We start from the raw sequence: 20,055 nt of genomic DNA on the forward strand, positions 1-20,055 counted from the left end.
AAATAGTGCCAGTGACCAGTTGATGAGAATGCTATACAGTAGTGGTGACCCCACTGTCCTTTGTCATTCTCCATTCTCTATGCAAAACCCCTGGTATGGTGCTACAGCTCTGACAAACCTCTGGGACTCATGTGTTTACTCCTGGTGTTCATTTTTTTTCTCTCCTCCTCTCCTAAAGGTGCTGATGCATGCTGAGATATGGTTCCAAGGGTTCCAGCAGTCCCCTGGTACCTCGCGCAAATGTCCATCCTTCATGTCTGAGCCTCAACACTGAGCGTGGTGCAGGCTATTCTACCATGTAGCCCATCACAGCTGAACCCAGTTCTGTTCTCACGCAATGTACACCCATATACACTTTCCAGCAGGGGTCACTAGACAGTGCTCAGGAGCAGGAATCTTGGCTGATTGTTTTGTTTCCTTCTCTAGCCCAGGGATGCTGAGGCCAGTTATAGCTCTCCTACTACATCTCTGGCTAAGATCAGGTCATTCAGCGCAAATCAGGGATTGAACTTGAGCCAACACTGGCCTGGACGGCTTAGCAACACGGTACTCGAGGGAGCCCACTCCAATTATGGGCTTTGGTGACAGCCCACACAGGCTCTCGATTTTTCACCAGGATCACACTATCAATTGCTGCCTTGTGCTCATGGTACTGATAATAGCTGATACTCCAGACATTTTTCTGTTGGCTAGCGGGCAAAAAGATTGCATCCGCACATGACTTCCCTGATCGAATTCTGATTCGCAGAAGTTCAGCACCCATTGTACCTTTTGACCCTGTTCAGTCTGAATGTCCCAGAAGCTTTTACTGGGATTGATGACAGGATCCTGTCCCATGGATCTTGCAGTCTTGGGTTCCTTTGCTTTGCTGGATGATGATGCCCCTTTTCAGTCCTTTGGCTGATTTTCTTGCTTCTCCATCTCCCTTTAACATTCCAACTGAGATATAATCCATTCCTATGCAATTCCATTTCTGATAAAAATTACTTGTGTATAAGTTAATTTCAAAATAAAATACCCCCCTTTTATAAAGTGGTTTTTCTGCTTTAATCTTATTTCCTGACACACACACACACACACACATTTTTCAATTGGGTGATTGGACAGGCATTCAGCTATTTGGGCTCTGCCAGGGCATTAAAGCTACAGGAGTGTCTTTGCCCTCGGATCTTTACTAATAATCTGCTTCCAGCAATGGAGCTCATCGCCTGTTGCACTGGTTCAGAACAGGCCTGTTCTGCCTGCCCCACTGGTACAGTGGGTAAATATGCTGCATAGTCTGGTATGGAGGCCAGTTGTGACACTCCTGCCATCCTCCCGACTGAGGTCAACTAACTCAGCACAGACCAGGAATCGCCCCAGAGACCTTCTAGGTCTAAATGGCTCAGCACCACACCATGCACTGTATTTACCAATTGCGGCAGTGGGGGGTAATCTTTTGCCGTGTTTTAATGGAACAAAGCTTCCTGCAATGAGAGGGAGAAGTAGGTTTTTGATGAGGATTTTCTGATTAGCACGCCCCGCTTGGCTTCTGGAGTGGATTTTCAAAATCCATTGCCATCTGGCTGTCAGAGATGGCATTCCTCCTGCTCGTCCCATGTACCCAGCTCAGTAATCTCTCCTGCCAGCAGTTTCAATAGAATTGTCCTAATAGCTCCTTCAGACCGCTCTTATTCTTCCTCCAGCACCTTTCAACAGTCGTATCAGGAACAGCAATGATGTGGCTTCAAAGGCAGTGATTAACTCTACCGCCTCACTCTTCCTAAGGAATCTCCTGCTACAAGACCCAGTAGGAAACTAAAGGAAGTTAGAGGTTAAAATCTTTCTCTTTCCAATTGCAAGTAGTCTGCACTAACATTTGCTTCCTGGTTATGCTGCTGTGGCTCCACCACCGGTGCTGCTGGTGCTGCTGTGGCTCCACCACCACTGCTGCTGGTGCTGCTGTGGCTCCACCACCACTGCTGCTGTGGCTCCACCACCACTGCTGCTGGTGCTGCTGTGGCACCACCACCACTGCTGCTGGTGCTGCTGTGGCACCACCACCACTGCTGCTGGTGCTGCTGTGGCTCCACCACCGGTGCTGCTGGTGCTGCTGTGGCTCCACCACCACTGCTGCTGGTGCTGCTGTGGCACCACCACCACTGCTGCTGGTGCTGCTGTGGCACCACCACCACTGCTGCTGGTGCTGCTGTGGCTCCACCACCACTGCTGCTGTGGCACCACCACCGGTGCTGCTGTGGCTCCACCACCACTGCTGCTGGTGCTGCTGTGGCACCACCACCACTGCTGCTGGTGCTGCTGTGGCTCCACCACCACTGCTGCTGGTGCTGCTGTGGCTCCACCACCACTGCTGCTGGTGCTGCTGTGGCTCCACCACCGGTGCTGCTGGTGCTGCTGTGGCTCCACCACCACTGCTGCTGGTGCTGCTGTGGCTCCACCACCACTGCTGCTGTGGCTCCACCACCACTGCTGCTGGTGCTGCTGTGGCACCACCACCACTGCTGCTGGTGCTGCTGTGGCTCCACCACCACTGCTGCTGGTGCTGCTGTGGCTCCACCACCACTGCTGCTGGTGCTGCTGTGGCTCCACCACCACTGCTGCTGTGGCTCCACCACCACTGCTGCTGGTGCTGCTGTGGCTCCACCACCACTGCTGCTGTGGCTCCACCACCACTGCTGCTGGTGCTGCTGTGGCACCACCACCACTGCTGCTGGTGCTGCTGTGGCTCCACCACCACTGCTGCTGGTGCTGCTGTGGCACCACCACCACTGCTGCTGGTGCTGCTGTGGCTCCACCACCACTGCTGCTGGTGCTGCTGTGGCTCCACCACCACTGCTGCTGGTGCTGCTGTGGCTCCACCACCACTGCTGCTGGTGCTGCTGTGGCTCCACCACCACTGCTGCTGTGGCTCCACCACCACTGCTGCTGTGGCTCCACCACCACTGCTGCTGGTGCTGCTGTGGCACCACCACCGGTGCTGCTGTGGCTCCACCACCACTGCTGCTGGTGCTGCTGTGGCTCCACCACCACTGCTGCTGGTGCTGCTGTGGCTCCACCACCGGTGCTGCTGGTGCTGCTGTGGCTCCACCACCACTGCTGCTGGTGCTGCTGTGGCACCACCACCACTGCTGCTGGTGCTGCTGTGGCACCACCACCACTGCTGCTGGTGCTGCTGTGGCTCCACCACCGGTGCTGCTGGTGCTGCTGTGGCTCCACCACCACTGCTGCTGGTGCTGCTGTGGCTCCACCACCACTGCTGCTGTGGCTCCACCACCACTGCTGCTGGTGCTGCTGTGGCACCACCACCACTGCTGCTGGTGCTGCTGTGGCTCCACCACCACTGCTGCTGGTGCTGCTGTGGCTCCACCACCGGTGCTGCTGTGGCTCCACCACCACTGCTGCTGGTGCTGCTGTGGCTCCACCACCACTGCTGCTGGTGCTGCACCACCACCACTGCTGCTGATCTGGCTCACCACAGTCTGTCTGATCTCCATGCAAATTCCAGGAACTCTGACCTCAAGTGTTGACCGCAGAACCTTCTAACCTCCAGGCTAAAGTCTGGACATCGTTGACCTCCAGGCTGCACCCAGATATTTGCCCCCCAAACTGGCACCAGTCCCTCCAATTCCCAGGCCAATTCCACACCCTCCAACCTCTCAGGCTGATCCCGGACCTTCTGACCTCACAGGCCGATTCCAGGACCCCCAGTCCCTAACTGTCAGGCTGGCCCTGGACTCCAATCGTCTTTTTTGAGCCTCTATTCAAAGGACTTTGTAACCATGTACAGGTTATTCTTATGGTTTGTATATACTCTTCACTTTGAACTTTGTTGACTGTGGCATTTGCAGTTGTTCCTAACCAATCCCTGAACTCGCCTTGACCTCCTAGCATGCCTTGGACTTCGATCTCCCAGCAGGCTTAACTCAATTCCTATTTGGCCTGAAGCATCAATCACAACATCCCTCACCACTCCATGCACCTGAACTCCAATTGTTGTTCATTCTGTTCCCCTGTGCACACCTGATGGCTGTTGCCCTTGAACAAAGCTCCTCTGCCTCTCTACCCTACTTACCCCATTCTCCTCCCGTTTTCCAGCTCCTGTTCCCCTCCTCTATGTTCCCACTTCTTATAAAAACTACTCTCTCCTTGCTCCCAAGCCCAATCTATCACCAACCCCTGCTGCACTCCTTTCTCTTTGCTGGTACAATGCTTTCATCCCTTCCAAACAGGCTTACGGCTTTCCTCTGCCTCAAACTGGCATCCTTCACCACACCCATCATGGCACATACTAGTATCTCTACCCTAGTCGTCACCCCACTGCCATATTCCTCTCTCGCAGTGCCTTCACCATTAATCTCTCAGGGATTAATCTCTCAAACTTTTCCCTTAACCTCCTTCATCCTTTTGTGCGCTTCTGAATCCTCCTCTACCCCCCGGCGAGTCTTCTCTTACTTCCACCCCCTAACCACCCCCTTACTGAACCTCTGGCCACCCTTCCTCTCTGCATCGCCTTTAAAAATGTCTGCTCACTCATGAACAAGGTCCTCCCCACCCCCTCTTCCTGTAGAAACACATTGATGTACTGGGCTTGACTGAAACCTGACTCACTGATGGTACCTCCTTTTCCACCACTGGCACCTCCTTCTCCACCACTGGCCACCCTCTTTCTCATCTTCATGTTCCACCATATCTTTTGTCCAAATCACGGGGGTAGAAGTGTTGTACGTATCTCCAGATCCCACCGTAGCCTGTGCCCTCATCCCTCCATTTCTTTCTCCATTTTCGAACACCTCACTCTGTTCCACCTCTCCATCGAGATTCTTCTTGTCTGTCACCTACCCAACACCCCCACCAAACTCCAGGCACTTTCCTTACTGCAGTCTCCTCTCTCTTGTCTGCCCTCAGCCTCTACACTGAACAACTCCTCATTCTCAACACTTTTAGCCTCACCTGAGCTCAGCCTCCTCCTTCTCAGCTGACGCTTGCTTTCCTCATCCCTCAATCTCACTCTCCACACCTACTCCTTCAACATATGGCCTTGAGAGATCGGAGATGTCTGTCACCCACTCTCCAATCATTTCCTCATCTCCATTCTATTAAATAAACCCCTGTCTGTCCCGATACCCTCAACACTCTCAGATACATCTCTCTCACTCCAACCTCCACAATGTATCACTTCAGTCTTCAGTGTTCAATGTCCTCATCCCCACTATATCCTGGACAGTCCCCACCCCCAGCATTCTGCCTGGTACAACAGTCACCTCTGCAGTCTGAAATCTTGAGTGGCTGTAAGCTTGAACTCATTGGCCAGCAGCCCAATTGTCTTCTGCCAGACCTTGCTTGGCCACCTCAAGCTGTATCGTTGCTTGTTTTCCACAGCCAAATCCTCACTATTATAAGATCATCCTGGAGAGCAGGAACAACTTGAAACTCCTTTTCTCCACCCATCAACAGTCATCTTTGACTTCCCTTTACCAACATCTCTATCCTTGCCTTGGACACTAAGTTTGACGAGCTTATGGGCTTCTTTGTGCTCAAACTCAAAGCCACTTACTCTGCTTCCTTCTGACCCCTTCCCTTTCCTTTGAGTCCCAGGCCTCTGCCCTTGTCCTGACTCCCCAACCCATCCATAGGCTGTAGCTTTTCTTTCATCTCCCTCAGCCTTTGTTAAATTCATCTTATCCATGAAGTCCACCACCTGCTCACTTGATCCTCTCTCGACCTAGCTCCTGATCACTCTACTTTCCCTCTTCAGTCCCATGCTCACCAACATCATTAACCTATCTTCACCCTCTTGTCATTGCCCCTAATTCCTTCAGAACTGCTGTTATCAATCCCCCCTCAAAAAAACCCAAAATATGCTCAATCCCTCCATTGTCTCCAACTACTGCCCTATCTCCAATTTCCCTTGCTTTCCAAAGACCTGGAACACATCAATGCCTCAGAATTGCACTCCCATTTCTCCCCATTCACCCACCCTGCTCACACCACTAAGCCTGCACTGGTCAAATCACATGACATCGGATGTGACTCATTCTCTCCCCGCCCTCCTCACCCTTTCCACTGCCTTTGACACTTCTTCTCCTCCAACATCTCCCCTCTGCAATCCACCTCCGAGGCACTGACTACAAATAGGTGGAATATCTAGTTTGTCCAACTACCCTAATGGCTTCTTCACTTATACCCCGTGGTCTCCTCTGATGTGCCCCACAGCTCTATCCTTAGTCCTCTCGTCTTTAGCATTTATATGCTATTGCTCGATGACATCATCCAGAAGCACAGGGTCAGCTTCCACGAATAAACCAACACCCAGCTGTACCTCTCCGACTCCAAGGCTGTTGCTGCACTTTTAGACTATCTGAATGATATTAAGACCTGTGTGATCTGAATTTCTCCAACACTGTCCTTTTCTGTGTCCCCACCTATACCCTCCATAAACTAAAATTCATCCAGAATTCCGTGGCCTGTAAACAACCTGCACAAAATCCTGCAGTCCTTTCACCCCTGCCCATGCAAAGCTCCACTGGCTCTCTGTGCCACAGTCACTTGATTTTAAGGTGCCCATTCTTGCTTTCAGATCTTCAGTGGCCTCGCCTCACCCTACCTCAGTGATCCTGCTCCCAACCAAATGTCCCCACAAGCACCCTCTGTTGCTCCGTTACCAGCTTACTCCTCAGTTCCCACTTTAGTGGCCATTCTTTGAGCCACTACCTCCCCATTCTTTTCAATTCCCATCCCTATATCCACCTGCTCAGCCACCTCCCCTTCCTATTTTCAAAAGCCTCCTTAAAAACCCTTCCCTTCAACTATGCTTGCACTTCCTTTTGTCCCTCCTGCTCAATGTGCAGCTTTTTCTCTGCACTGTAAAATGCTCTGAACTCTTTCTGTACATAAGGAGTGCCATAGAAATAGGAACTAGCTGGATTGCTCTTGCATCGAGCCGGCGCGGACTCGATGGGCCGGATGGCCTCCTTCTGTGCTGTAACCTTTCTGTGATTCTATGAAATGTAAATGGTTGTCGTTGAGGGTGGAGCTAGTGCGACTTTTTAAATCTCATCTTGAGATGGTGAGCGAAGGCTAGGTGCTTCCCCATAGAAAAGGAGGGAAAATGACTGCCTGCACAGGCACGATGGGCCGAATGGCCTCCTGTGCTGTATGATTCTATGAGGTAGAGGCAGGGACAACCCCTTCCATCTCGTTCTCATCCTGGCTCTAGCAGTCAGTCGAAGAGTGACCTAGGCAGAGGTCAGGGGCAGGCTGTCTGCCCAGCCCCTCAGACGGGATTGGTTTGTGATTCAGGGACACACCGTAAGGTGAAGAGGGGAAAAAAAATGATAAATGCCATTTTTTAAAATAAATTTCAATTTGATTTTTGATTCCCAAATGATAAAGATACTTTGTTTGTCAGGTGGAAGCGTGAGATCAGAATAAAGACTGTTGGGAGCCGTCTGCATGGAGAAACCACATATTACGCCCCCTGTGGAAAGAGGTTACGTCAGTTCCCTGAAGTTATTAAGGTAATTACCTTAGAAAAAACTGTACAATGTGAATAGCTTTCTAGTATATAATAATCTAACTTGCCTTTGGGAGATACTACAATAAAGACTTTTTTCCTCCCTCTGGTTTTCTCCCCATCTCTCATCAGGGCATTGACTTCTTATTGGAAGGTAGTTCTAATGGTGCCTGCTGCCCTCTTTTACCTCTCCCCAGTGCCATTCTTCATCTGTGAGCCTAGACAGTAAGTGCCATAGGGCTATTTGAACATGTGTTACAGCACAGCCGAGCCCAATACTGTCCTCACTCGACCTCCCTGCACATGCAGAGATCACTGTGTAGTGATCAGGAGCAGAAACGATGGCTGATTTCCCCCTCCCTAGCCCTGGGACACTGAGGTTAGTTGTAGCACCCAAATTGCTATCTCAACTAAAATCAGTTAACTTGGCATGTCTGGCTCAGTACCACACCAGATGGTATAGTCACACACCAAGCCATTGGAGAAGTTGTTTTCTTTGGTGAGCGGGTAGGGATGCTCACACTTTTCCAAACCTCTGTCAGTCCTTGATCAATAGAAGGTCTCTGGTTTGATCCTTGGTCTGTGCTGAGCTAGCTGATCCCAGCCAGGGTGGTACTGGTGCTACAATTAGCCTCAATGTCCCTTGGGTTAGAGAGAGGAAAATCAGCTAGGATTCATGCTCCTGATCACTATCCAGTGATTCGTGCTGGAAGGTTTGCATGTAAACATTGGGTGAGGAGAGGATCGGGCAGCGATGATGTCCACCATGATCAAATAGCCTGCCAATAATCACTCTGTAGGTTTGGATATGAATACTGACCATTTGGATGAGGTATTAGAGGGCAGCCAGCACCCATGAAACTGTACCCTAGCAAGGAATCAGGGACTTCATGTGAGGAAGGAAGGGGAGAAAAATAAGGTTTTAAAAAAAACAGCTTTATTCCAGAGAACATTGTTCTACCCTCATAAGAAGCTTCATGGATAATTAGTTCTCACCCTTATTTTTTATTTTATTCTTAAGAATTTTTTTTAGCACGCAAACTGAGACAGATCTCTTGAGCATGATCATTCCAAAGTGTGGTGTATCTGCCGCTCACCAATAATTGGATTGGCCCTTTTTATTATTTTGCGACTGCCAGGAAGATGGGACCAACTACAGCAGATGTTTTCATCTTCACTGTCAATGCTGCTCCTTTTGGCCACCAGGGGGCACTCTTACCACCATGCGAGGGGTCTCCCTGTGGAAGGCACTCTATGATTGTGAGGCACTCCAGACAATGGTCCTGTCGAGAACCAACAAGGCTTTCCCATGAGACTATCTCGTTCAATGGTTGACCCAAATATCCTTTTAATGAGTCCAATGTTATGTGGCTAGAATGTTCAGGGTTGCCTTTGCCCATCATGTGCTTTACTGGAGAGTGTTAAAACAGTTAGTGATGGAAGAGTGTTTCAATGTCTTTCCACTAATGACAGCCTTCCCCAAGGAGATCACCAGACCTTCCTGCTTTAAATTGTAATGTGACAAAATCTTTTAAACATTTCAGGGTTTAGACATTTTACAAATTGTAGAAACCTTGTGCTTATTCTAGTGAGAATTCTAACAACACAGTCATTGAGCAGAAGTGAAAAGCTGTATAAGTTAACCCTGTCAGATTCTATCTAGTTATCCATTTGCTTCACAACAGAGTTAACCCACGGACTCAGTTAGAAATGAATAAGAGGTTATTTTGTTCTTTTTCAGTACCTGGTTCGAAACGCAGTGACAGAAGTCAGTCGGGAACATTTCAGCTTCAGTCCCAGGATGAACGTGGGAGAGTTTTTTGAAGCACGAGAGTCCTCTGAGGTCAGTATAGGCTTTTGTTCCAGAGTAGAAATTCATTCATTTATTTACCTTCATTCAGGTTTTGGTGTCCTGCTTCCAATTTTAACCAAAATTTCAGATTAGCAAGTTTTTGAGGATAGAGGGGATTTGTACAACATTTACTGTTCTCCAATGTTGCGAGTGAAGATGCAATCTTCACACAAGATTCAGCCCATGTGCCTGTGCAATTTTGCTCGGGGGACTTGGAGGCGGGGTCACTTGCCTGTTGATCCTCTCCTTCTTTGTCAAACCATTTGCCTTTCACCTGGCACTTCTCCCTGACGACAGTCAAGATTGGGAACAGGACTTGCGAGGAATGGTCGGCATGAGCCCATATCCTGTCACTCCCTGCCTAGCCCATTGGCATTGCAAATCCCAGGCATCTCCCCCTGTAGAACATACCTTAATATAACTACAAGTTATATTTGTGTAGCACTCCTCACACAGACAAAGGCCTCAGTCTTGTCCATTTTTGTATCTGTCTGAAGCAGCGATTCCCCTTTGTGTTGTTTATTTAGGATGAGCAATGGTGTAAGCTCGATGCAGAAGAGATCCCTTTACGGATTAAAGCCATGATGGGCAGACGGGGGCGGCCACCAAATCCTAACAAGCAGCGACCTCAAAAGCAGCCGAAGGTCAAGCGAGGTAAAGGAAGGCCACCAAAGGTCAAGACAGTGACATTGCTTAACAACACGGATGCCAAACTCATGAAAAAACTCGAATCCCAAGGTACAATCTGATTCCATTCCTTTTCTTAAAACAATATAACTCCTTTTCTCGGTCCTTCTTGATGCTTATATCTATCGATATAAAGTGCATGTTTTAAGTTTTTATGATTCTGATCCTTCCCACCCCTCTCCCAGCTTTATTTTCCCATTTTCCTCCTTTCTGCTCCAGAAGGTCCTTGACTCATGCTGGGGTACAGTTCCAAAGGTGCCAATGCCCTCCAGTGTTTCACCCCGGCCATTCTTCATATGTGAGCTTAGACAGTGAATCATAGCTGTTCTCACCCAACTTCCACACGCGCACACTTCACAGTGATTGTGGACAATGGACATCAATGAGGTATCGGAACCCTGGCTGATTTTTCCCCTCCCTAGCTCAGGGCCAATTAGTGTCCCCCTACTGTCACCCTGGCTGACTCAGTACAGGCCGAGGATTGAAGCTTCCTGGTTCAGTACCACACCAGATTATTCATTGAACCATTGGAGGAGCTCCTTCTCCTCTTCTGTTTATGTCTCTGTTGGCCACATAACATTCCCCATTCAAGAGCATAGGTAAATGACCTGCTCAAAAGCTTCCACCAATTCTATCCTTGAGCGGACCTCAGGGAGGTGTTTGTCTACAGGCCAAGATTGTTTGTTTGTCTCTGCTCAGCTGGTTCCAATGAAGTGACTGGGACTGGGTAGTCACTGTGCACTCTTGCGTCTGAGTCAGAAGGTTGTGGGTTCAAGTCCCACTCCAGAGACTTGAGCCCCATAATCCAGGGATTATGAGGGAGTGCTGCACTGTTGGAGGTGCTGTCTTTCAGATGAGCCGTTAAATCGAGGCCCTGTCTGTCCTGTCAGATGGACGTAAAAGATCACATGGCACTATTCGAAGAAGAGCAGTGGAGTTCTTCCCGGTGTCCTGACCAACATTTATCCCTCAACCAACATCACTAAAACAGATTATTTAGTCATTATCACATTGCTGTTTGTGGGAGCTTGCTGTGCGCAAATTGGCTGCTGCGTTTCCTACATTACAACAGTGACTATACTTCAAAAGTACTTCATTGGCTGTAAAGCGCTTTGGGATGTCCTGAGGTTGTGAAAGGTGCTATATAAATGCAAATCTTTTTCTTTCACTGTGAGTAGAATTACAGGCAAGATCTGAGTCCTACCAACCTCCTGATTACATTTTTTTAAAAAAGAAAATTCTTGCTGGCCTCCTGATCAGAGCTGCCACCTTTTACAGCATTTGCAAGCCTAGAAATACTGAAACAGGATGTTTCAATAGGTAGGCTTGGTTCCTAACACCCTCCACTGCTCATTGATTTCAGTAGAGCAACTGAAGGGAGGGAGGGGAGAAGGAGGGGTGAAGCTGATCACTGAGACATCACCTTTCACCTGCCCCAGCCTCACAAGTGATGCAAAGATGCTGGCCTGATCAGGAGACTAACTGGTGCATGACAAGATTTGTAACTTTTCTTTTACTTTATGAACTATTTATTTGTATTTAAAAATTAAATACAGGGCAAGTTATTTTTGTGGGAAGAGAGTCATTTTTGGGTCTTGCCTTGGAGAATTCCTTTAAAGATTCTGTATCATCTTGTCCGTCATTTTGTCACAGGCATCTGCAACAACCCAAGGTGCATTTCCCATATTGAGACAGGCCAAGTCATGCACCACATTAGGAATGCATGGCTGGCCATATAAGGAAGCTGATCTAATATTGCCTTCAGTGATGATGAGTGTGCCATTCTGTTGCCTGTTTTCTTGCTTGCAAGTCAATAAACTACCAGCAAGAGGGCTTTATCATGCTAGTCACAGGACTGGTCCTGCTAATCCTGTGGGGTTTCTGCACATTTACCAGGGTAAAGGTGAAACTGTATTGAGTGTTGAGAGGCTCCCTCGGGGTTTTCAATAATGGATCCTGCTGCAGTCTGTTCTGCATTTCACAATGAAGCCCAATAAACAGATTATTTATAATTAAGACTAATTTGAATTATGGTTTATAGTTTGGCTTTGCTTAAATATAGCTCACATTTTATTACATTCATATGCTTCCTGATTGTTTATTATCTTACCAGAGTGATTAAGATGAGGAGCTTGCCCAGAGCATTGGGTGTAGCCCACTCTCTTCCACCTTTTTAGAGGCTGGTCACAGAGGGCATTGTTAGAGGCCTGGGAGCAGGTTATATGCCCATCCCTCTCAACTGGCGAGTGATGCAGACCCTGGACATCTTAAATAGGGCAATCTCCCTCCCTGCACCCCCTAGAGAACAATTGCATTTTGCCACGGGAAACAGATATTTTGCACACCCTGGGGGTACAATTCAACTTCAGCGGGGCACAAAATGGGCGGTAGCAGATCAGCTGCCCGTTATCCACCCCTCCCGGTTTTCCTTTCCACAAGGCGGGGTTTATAATGGGCAGCCAATCCCATACTGCCCGTTTTGTGCCCCCCTCCAGCTGAAGTTGACTTTATCCCCCCCACCCTCTGTTTTTCTGGTTAGATTGGGCACAATATAATTGAAAGCTGATTGATTAATCTAGTTTTCTTTGTGATTTTACTTTTAGCTGTTCTGAATGAAAAAGAGAAGCAGAAGCTGAAAGCATTGATGAATAAATTGAAGCAAAAGGTATTTGAAATTGAAAACCTCATTAAAATATTATTAGAATTTAGCCAGCAGGGATTCGGGACACAGGGGAGTGGTCGTGGGTTTGAGTGCGGCCTAGCCTGATGGGGATAAAGGTCCCTGTCTGACAGCTGCTAAAAGTTCTACATGAAATGAGCTTAGGTGGGTTTTCAACCCAGTTGCCTGGAGACCTGAGTACGCTGGAAATAAAACATAATTCAGTGCTAATTGACACTAATTGGCCAAGCTCGTCAGAGAGGCTGCAAGGACAGCTTGTGTGGTAAATTGCCACACTGATGTTTGAATATATGGTGTTTTCTGAGATCAGGGTTAAGGCAGTCCAGAGGGAGCTCTGATTTGTATCTAACCTGTGTTGGCAAGCGCCTGGTTCTGACACTGGGTGCAAAGAAGAAGATTGTTTAATTATCTGTCCGTTCTCTTCCCCACTTGAGAATTCTGACTGACATTTGTTCTGAGAAAATTAAACAGTAAGTGTAAGGTGACTGAACCTGTCTACCTTAAATAAGAATTGCCTTTTTTTTTAATCTGTTTTTTCTTCTCCTCTCCTGAAGGTCCTGACTCTTGCTGGGGTAGAGGTCCACAGATGCCAGCAGTTCTTGGTACCTCACTCAAGGGTCCGTTCTTCATGTATGAGCCTGGACATATGTACACATGGACATATGTGTTACTGGATCAGGAGTAAGGGCTCTGGCTGTTTTTCCCCTCCTTAGTGTATAGATACTAAGGCCAATTTAAGTGTTCCTCACTGCCACTCAGGCTGAGATCAGCTAACTCAGATCAGACCAGGGATTGACCCTTGGATTTTCCTGCTCTCTGTGGCTCAGTATTATACCAGACAGTGTATTTACCATAGCAGTAACCCCCTGAGGCTTGGGGAGATCACCTTTGATGAGAATTTCTGTTTGTCACAGCAATGAACCACATCATTCATTGGCTCTGTAACAATTGTATAAAGTGGAATGTACTGTGGGCTGGCTTTACTTCACTGATCCTATTGCACTTGCTGGGATAATGTCATGGTTGCAGAGGCCCAGTAGAACATAGGCACAGGAATAGGAGTGGGCCATTCAGCCCCTCGAGCCTGTTTGGCGATCCAATTAGATCGCGGGCTCAACTCCATTTACCCGCCTTTGATCCATATCCCTTGATACCCTTACCTAACAAAAAATCTGTGCTGTACCAAAGTCTCAGTATATTCTATCCAGCTCAGCAGATTGAGTGTCACTGTCAAATTGATACTGTATGGTTGACAATGGGGTACCCAGTCTACCAACAGATGAGTATCTGCCCTGATGGCTCAGTTGGTAAGCATAACATGTAACTGAGTCGTGCAGATCAGAAGGTTCCAGGTTCAATCCTTGGACTGTGCTGATCTCAGTTGGAGAGCTACAGTTGATCTCAGTGGCCTTGAGTTAAGGAGGCAAGGAAATCAACTAATGTTCCTGCTCCTGATCACTAATAACTCCTGCTGGAACGTGAGGGTGTGTATGAATGTCAAGCGAGGACAGGATTGGGCTTAGCTTTGAAGTTCCCCCATGGTCGAATAGCCTGCTGAAACTCACAGTCTAGGCTCACACATGAAGAGTGGCCAGAGAGCATCCATGGAACTGTATCCCAGTAGGAGTCAATGCCATTGGGACAGGAGAGAATTGTCAAAGAAATAAAGACAGTGAACCCCTGACATTTTTCCCTCCTTTACAACAGGGACAGGGCAAACTCAAACCAGGACAGAAGATACAAAGAGCACAAAGGGTGAAAAAGAATCAGAAGGAGAATCAGGTGAAGAAGCAGCAGAGACTGAAACAGAAGCAGCAGAGGCTGCAGCTCCTTCAGGAGATGAAGAAACCCACTGAAGACCTGTATTTGACTGATCACAAGGTAAGCCATCACATTGGGCCAAGCCCAAAGAGTAAACTGGGACCACGAAATAACTGTTTATGGGAAAGGTCAGGCTCACAATATATTCTATTTAATGCACAGAATACTCCTTTGATCCCACCATTCATTTTTTTTTCAACTTTCTCACCTCCTCTCCTATTAAGTGAACTCAGGAATGGATATCTCAGTCACTCTGACCACCACCCCAATGCTAGAAGCTATGAACGTGAAGGCAGCATTGGGCTTGGCTGTGATGCGAAGTGTTGAAAATTCTGTAAACTTTCACTATTGAGGCTTAAATATGGAGAATGCCACTTGCGTGAGGTAGTTGCCAACCCTGGTTGGATGTAATCCTAGAGATTGCATCACATGACCTCCAACCTCCCCCCCCCCCCCCCCCCCCAAGTCAAGCAGTCTTTATCCCCATTATAATTGATAATTAATAAATGAAAGTGCTCAAAGAAAATGGAAAAAAAAACCACACAGTTGTTTTTATGCCCCTATGATATTTCTCCCAGGATGCTTGTTGCAGTGTCCAGGAGATTAATCTTTAATTCCTGGAGACTCCAGGACAATCCTGGAGAGTTGGCAACCCTAACCAGAGTGCTGTACACCAGCTTCAGGAAAGGAGGTGAGAAAAGGGACAGGTAAATTCAGGGGTGGGGGGCTCGAACTGGTTAGGTAGCTGTTTAATTTTGCTTTATATATTGCAGTAGGTTCACTGTTGCCCCAGGCAACTAACAACGTAGTGATGCAGATGGTATAGTGACTTGGGTAAGGTGGGGTGGAACTCTGCTATATTAATAGATATTCGTGCCATTTTTTACAGCCATTACCAGAGTTTGTCCCCATTCCAGGCCTGGTGCTGTCTGGCCGTGCCTTTTCTGACTGTCTCACAGTCATTGAGTTTTTGCACAACTATGGTAAGGTGCTAGGTTTTGATACCAGCAAGGATGTGCCCACCTTGAACACACTCCAGGAAGGTCTGCTGAATGTTGGAGACTGTATGGGCGATGTCCAGGACCTGCTGATTAGATTACTCCACATTGCAGTGGTTGATCCAGGATTGCCTCATAAATACCAGGTATGGAGCCTGAACCAGTTTAAAAACTCTCCACTAAAACCGTATCAGGGGAAATGGAAGGAAAGTTGGTTGACAGGGCAGGAAAACAAGCATTAGGGTTAATGGGTTTGCTCAGATTGGAGAAGGGTTGGAAGTGTTGTACCCCAGGAGTCAGTGCTGGGTCCACTTTTGCACTCATATATATATATATATATATATATGATTGGGACTGGGCATAGGGAGTATGATATTGAAATTTGCTGACAACACAAGGTAGGGGGTTAGGCAGAAGAACTATAAAAGACTTCAGGAGAACATAGACAGGTTTAACAGAATGGGCGGACAGGTAGCAGATGCAACTTTATGCAGAGAAGGGGTCATCAATCTAAAATTGTCACTGAGAGTGAGGAGAGAGTTTAGGAGAAATTCCTTTACACAGGGTTGTTGGAGCATGGAATGGTTTGTCATGGTGGTTGAGACAGAGTCTACTTTATCTTATAACGGAAAATTGGATAAATATTTGAAACAGAGGAAGATACAGGGCTATGGGGAGAGAATGGGGCAGTAGGATTAATTTTGGATTGCTCCAGCAAAGAGCCATCTGAGACATGATGGACCAAATGGCCTCTTTCTGTGCTGTAAATTTGTGTGGGTCACAGTTTTATTAGATATTTTGAAAAGACTTTAAGAAATGTCACTTTATTGCAGATTATTCTGCTTGATTACCATGCTATAACGTATCCAGGTTATCACTCAGATAAATGAATAGTAATCAATTCTGGTCAAAGCACAGAGTTAAATCCCCTCCCTACCTCTGTGACCTCCTCCAACTCTACAACCCCCCCAACCCGCCCCAAACTCTTCATTCCTCTGACTTTGGCCTTTTGTGCATCCCTCCCCTCCTTTCACCCCACCACTGGTTGCCGTGCCTTCAGTCACACCTCTCTCCTCCTCTAAGACCCTCCTTAAAATCCACCTCTTTGACCAAGCTCTTGATCACCCCTTCTAATGTCTCCTCCTTTGTTTCAGTGCCCATTTTTGTCTGATTACACCTCTGTGAAGCGCCTTAGGACGTTTTTCTACATTGAAGGCGCTATATAAATGCAAGTTGTTGTGTGAGTCAGCAGTCTGGCACTCACAAACCCCTCCAGTAGAAAAAACAATTTGCTGAAAGTGGAATGAAACTGCACCCTTCACAAACTCCAGCATTAGAAAGAATAACATGGGCTGGAAGAATGTGTTTCAAGGCAACAACACATCAAAGTGTTACTGCCGACATAACAACAATGACTACACTTCATAAGTAGTCTATTGGCTGTGAAGCGCTTTGGGACTGAGGACATAAAAGGCAGCATATGAATGCATGTCTGTTTGTCTCTCTGTCTGTTTGTGTCTGGGCTTTGTGTATATAAAATACTGCAGTCTGTGTGTTATCCTGTGTGCAACAGACTCCAGTCTCTGTATGATCCAATATAACATACCAGCCTGCGTGTTATCCTGTGTCTAGCACTCTCCAAACAGTGTTATTCTGCGTGTAACACCCTCCACCCTATGTGTTATCCTCTGTGCAATTTCTTTACAGTAGAATCCTGCTATGCTGCTGTGCTGTTACTGAATTGGAGAAGCCTTGTATGCCACCTATACATGTTGTATGCCACCTATACATGTTGTATGCCACCTATACATGTTGTATGCCACCTATACATGTTGTATGTTACCTACATGTACGTTACCATACCTCTACAATCTTGAGCAAAAGTTAACCAATCAAATCCATCACTTTTCTAGTCAGTAACATTTCTTGGGGAGCGAATCTGTGACATTGGAATTAACCGGGATAATGTATCGGAAGTGCTGCGGATTTTCCTGGAGGCTTATGGTGCTGAAGCAGAGCTCTGTGAAGGCCTGAAAAGCAAATCATTCCAGGCACATTGTGCGGAGAAAAAGGCAGCAGTGCTGGCATTCCTCGTCAATGAGCTGTTGGGGAGCAGCGTGGTAATAAGGTGAGAGACAAAACATGGAACATGCTTAACTTCCAGAAGAGACTGCCATCGAATGTAGTTAATACTGGCTCTGCTGAAACACCAAAAAAAAGGAATTGTCAATTCTTGATCTGCGCTGAGTTAGCTGATCTCAGTCGTTTTCTCTCTCTCTCTGGCTCTGACATGAGTTACCAGAACTGTGGGTCTGTCTCTTCTGCAGCTGTGAATCTTTCTTCATCTAAAACTAGGCTCTGGGTGACTCAATTGATTTCCCACCTTGTCACAGAGTTGGTGCCAATATGGTTGAGATTGGGAACTAACCTGAGCGGAAAATTGAGGGTGTGAACCCGTATCCTTCTCCAATGTAAGTTGGGAAAGGAGCAAATTGGAGGACGAGTCAGCCTGGGTCACACTCCTAGTAGCTGCTTAGGGGGCAGTCTTGGCAGAGGCCTTGCACCAGATCACCTGCCTGCCCTCTGTACCAACCAATGGGACTGGAGAACCTAAAAGAAGAAAGCAAATAACCAAGAAAAAAGGATTCAAAGACATCTTAAAAAAAAACTCCCAGGAAGGAAACTATGATATTAAAGCATGTCTCTCGATTTGTTTTAATTCTGTGCAGGGAAATAGATAAAAACATAGACCATCGGGCCAACATTCGGAAGAACAAGTGGATTGTGGAAGGCAAACTTCGGAGGTAAGACATTCCCACTTCCTGTCTATTTGAAACAAAAAAAAAGTTTAATTGAAAGAGTGAGTCTGGACATCAGGGACTCCTCCTAGAGACCAAATATGTTAATCTCCTCCACCTTCTTTTCCTGTTCGCCCCCAGCAACACAGCAACTGTGGCAATAACGGCAGGTGAACGAGTGGTACACGTCCAGCTTTCTGAGCTTGTCAGAAGTGAGGCTGTTCCTCTGATTTTTTTTTTAATCTTCCCCCAACCAAAGGGAATTGGATAAATACTTGAAGGGAAAAAGTTTGCAGGGCTAAGGGGAAAGAGCAGGGGAATGGGACTAATTGAATAGCTCTTTCAAAGAGCTGGCACAGGCATGATGGGCCGAATGGCCTCCTCTTGTGCTGTACTTACTATGATACTATGAACCCCTTAGTGTGGGAAACATCCTGGAGCTCAGTACCTCTCCCAGAGTGTTATAACTAAGATTGGCAACTTAGTAGAGTGGTGAATTGTGAGTATGAACCTGGATCGTACTCTGGTGCCGGACGTTGTTCATTTCAGTCATTTTTGTTTATTTTTCAAATTGTTGCTTAAGCTGTGAATGCTAATGATATCATCAAGTGCTGTCTTCAAGGTGTTGTTAAACCTCATTGTGTGAGGGATCTGAATGAACTTTAGTACCTACACCCTCATTAACCAAACATTGCAGCAGGACTAGCTGTTAATTCAGCTCTATCATAGGCTCAGTAACCCAATCCAGTATTCCCCGTGATGTCATAAAACTTAATTTTTTTAAAATTTGTTCATGGGATGTGGGCGTCGCTGGCGAGGCCGGCATTTATTGCCCATCCCTAATTGCCCTTGAGAAGGTGGTGGTGAGCTGCCTTCTTGAACCGCTGCAGTCCGTGTGGTGAAGGTTCTCCCACAGTGCTGTTAGGAAGGGAGTTCCAGAATTTTGACCCAGCGACGATGAAGGAACGGCGATATATTTCCAAGTCGGGATGGTGTGTGACTTGGAGGGGAACGTGCAGATGGTGTTGTTCCCATGTGCCTGCTGCTCTTGTCCTTCTAGGTGGTAGAGGTTGCGGGTTTGGGAGGTGCTGTCGAAGAAGCCTTGGCGAGTTGCTGCAGTGCATCCTGTGGATGGTACACACTGCAGCCATGGTGCGCCATTGGTGAAGGGAGTGAATGTTTAGGGTGGTGGATGGGGTGCCAATCAAGCGGGCTGCTTTGTTCTGGATAGTCTTGAGCTTCTTGAGTGTTGTTGGAGCTGCACTCATCCAGGCAAGTGGAGAGTATTCCATCACACTCCTGACTTGTGCCTTGTAGATGGTAGAAAGGCTTTGGGGAGTCAGGAGGTGAGTCACTCGCCGCAGAATCCCCAGCCTCTGACCTGCTCTTGTAGCCACAGTATTTATATGGCTGGTCCAGTTAAGTTTCTGGTCAATGGTGACCCCCAGGATGCTGATGGTGGGGGATTCGGCGATGGTAATGCTGTTGAATGTCAAGGGGAGGTGGTTAGACTCTCTCTTGTTGGAGGTGGTCATTGCCTGGCACTTGTCTGGCACGAATGTTATTTGCCACTTATCTCCCCAAGCCTGGATGTTGTCCAGGTCTTGCTGCACGCAGGCTCGGACTGCTTCATTATCTAAGGGGTTGCGAATGGAACTGAACACTGTGCAATCATCAACGAACATCCCCATTTCTGACCTTATGAT

The 20,055-nt window shown here is 47.4% G+C and overlaps 1 protein-coding gene across 1 annotated transcript in view; it reads left to right on the top strand.

Annotated features, from left to right (window-relative positions):
- Positions 1-20,055, top strand: part of LOC137307168 (bromodomain adjacent to zinc finger domain protein 2A-like) — a 92,086-nt gene that overhangs the window by 45,900 nt on the left and 26,131 nt on the right. Inside the window, exons 8-15 of the mRNA XM_067976526.1 lie at positions 7,409-7,517; positions 9,255-9,356; positions 9,893-10,103; positions 12,656-12,717; positions 14,440-14,613; positions 15,443-15,697; positions 17,465-17,679; positions 18,281-18,355. Of these exons, the coding sequence (XP_067832627.1) occupies positions 7,409-7,517; positions 9,255-9,356; positions 9,893-10,103; positions 12,656-12,717; positions 14,440-14,613; positions 15,443-15,697; positions 17,465-17,679; positions 18,281-18,355 (1,203 nt within the window). The remainder of the gene's footprint in view (positions 1-7,408; positions 7,518-9,254; positions 9,357-9,892; positions 10,104-12,655; positions 12,718-14,439; positions 14,614-15,442; positions 15,698-17,464; positions 17,680-18,280; positions 18,356-20,055) is intronic.

The sequence above is a fragment of the Heptranchias perlo genome, chromosome X, assembly GCF_035084215.1.
Source record: "Heptranchias perlo isolate sHepPer1 chromosome X, sHepPer1.hap1, whole genome shotgun sequence".
Classification (NCBI taxonomy): Eukaryota; Metazoa; Chordata; class Chondrichthyes; order Hexanchiformes; family Hexanchidae; genus Heptranchias; species Heptranchias perlo.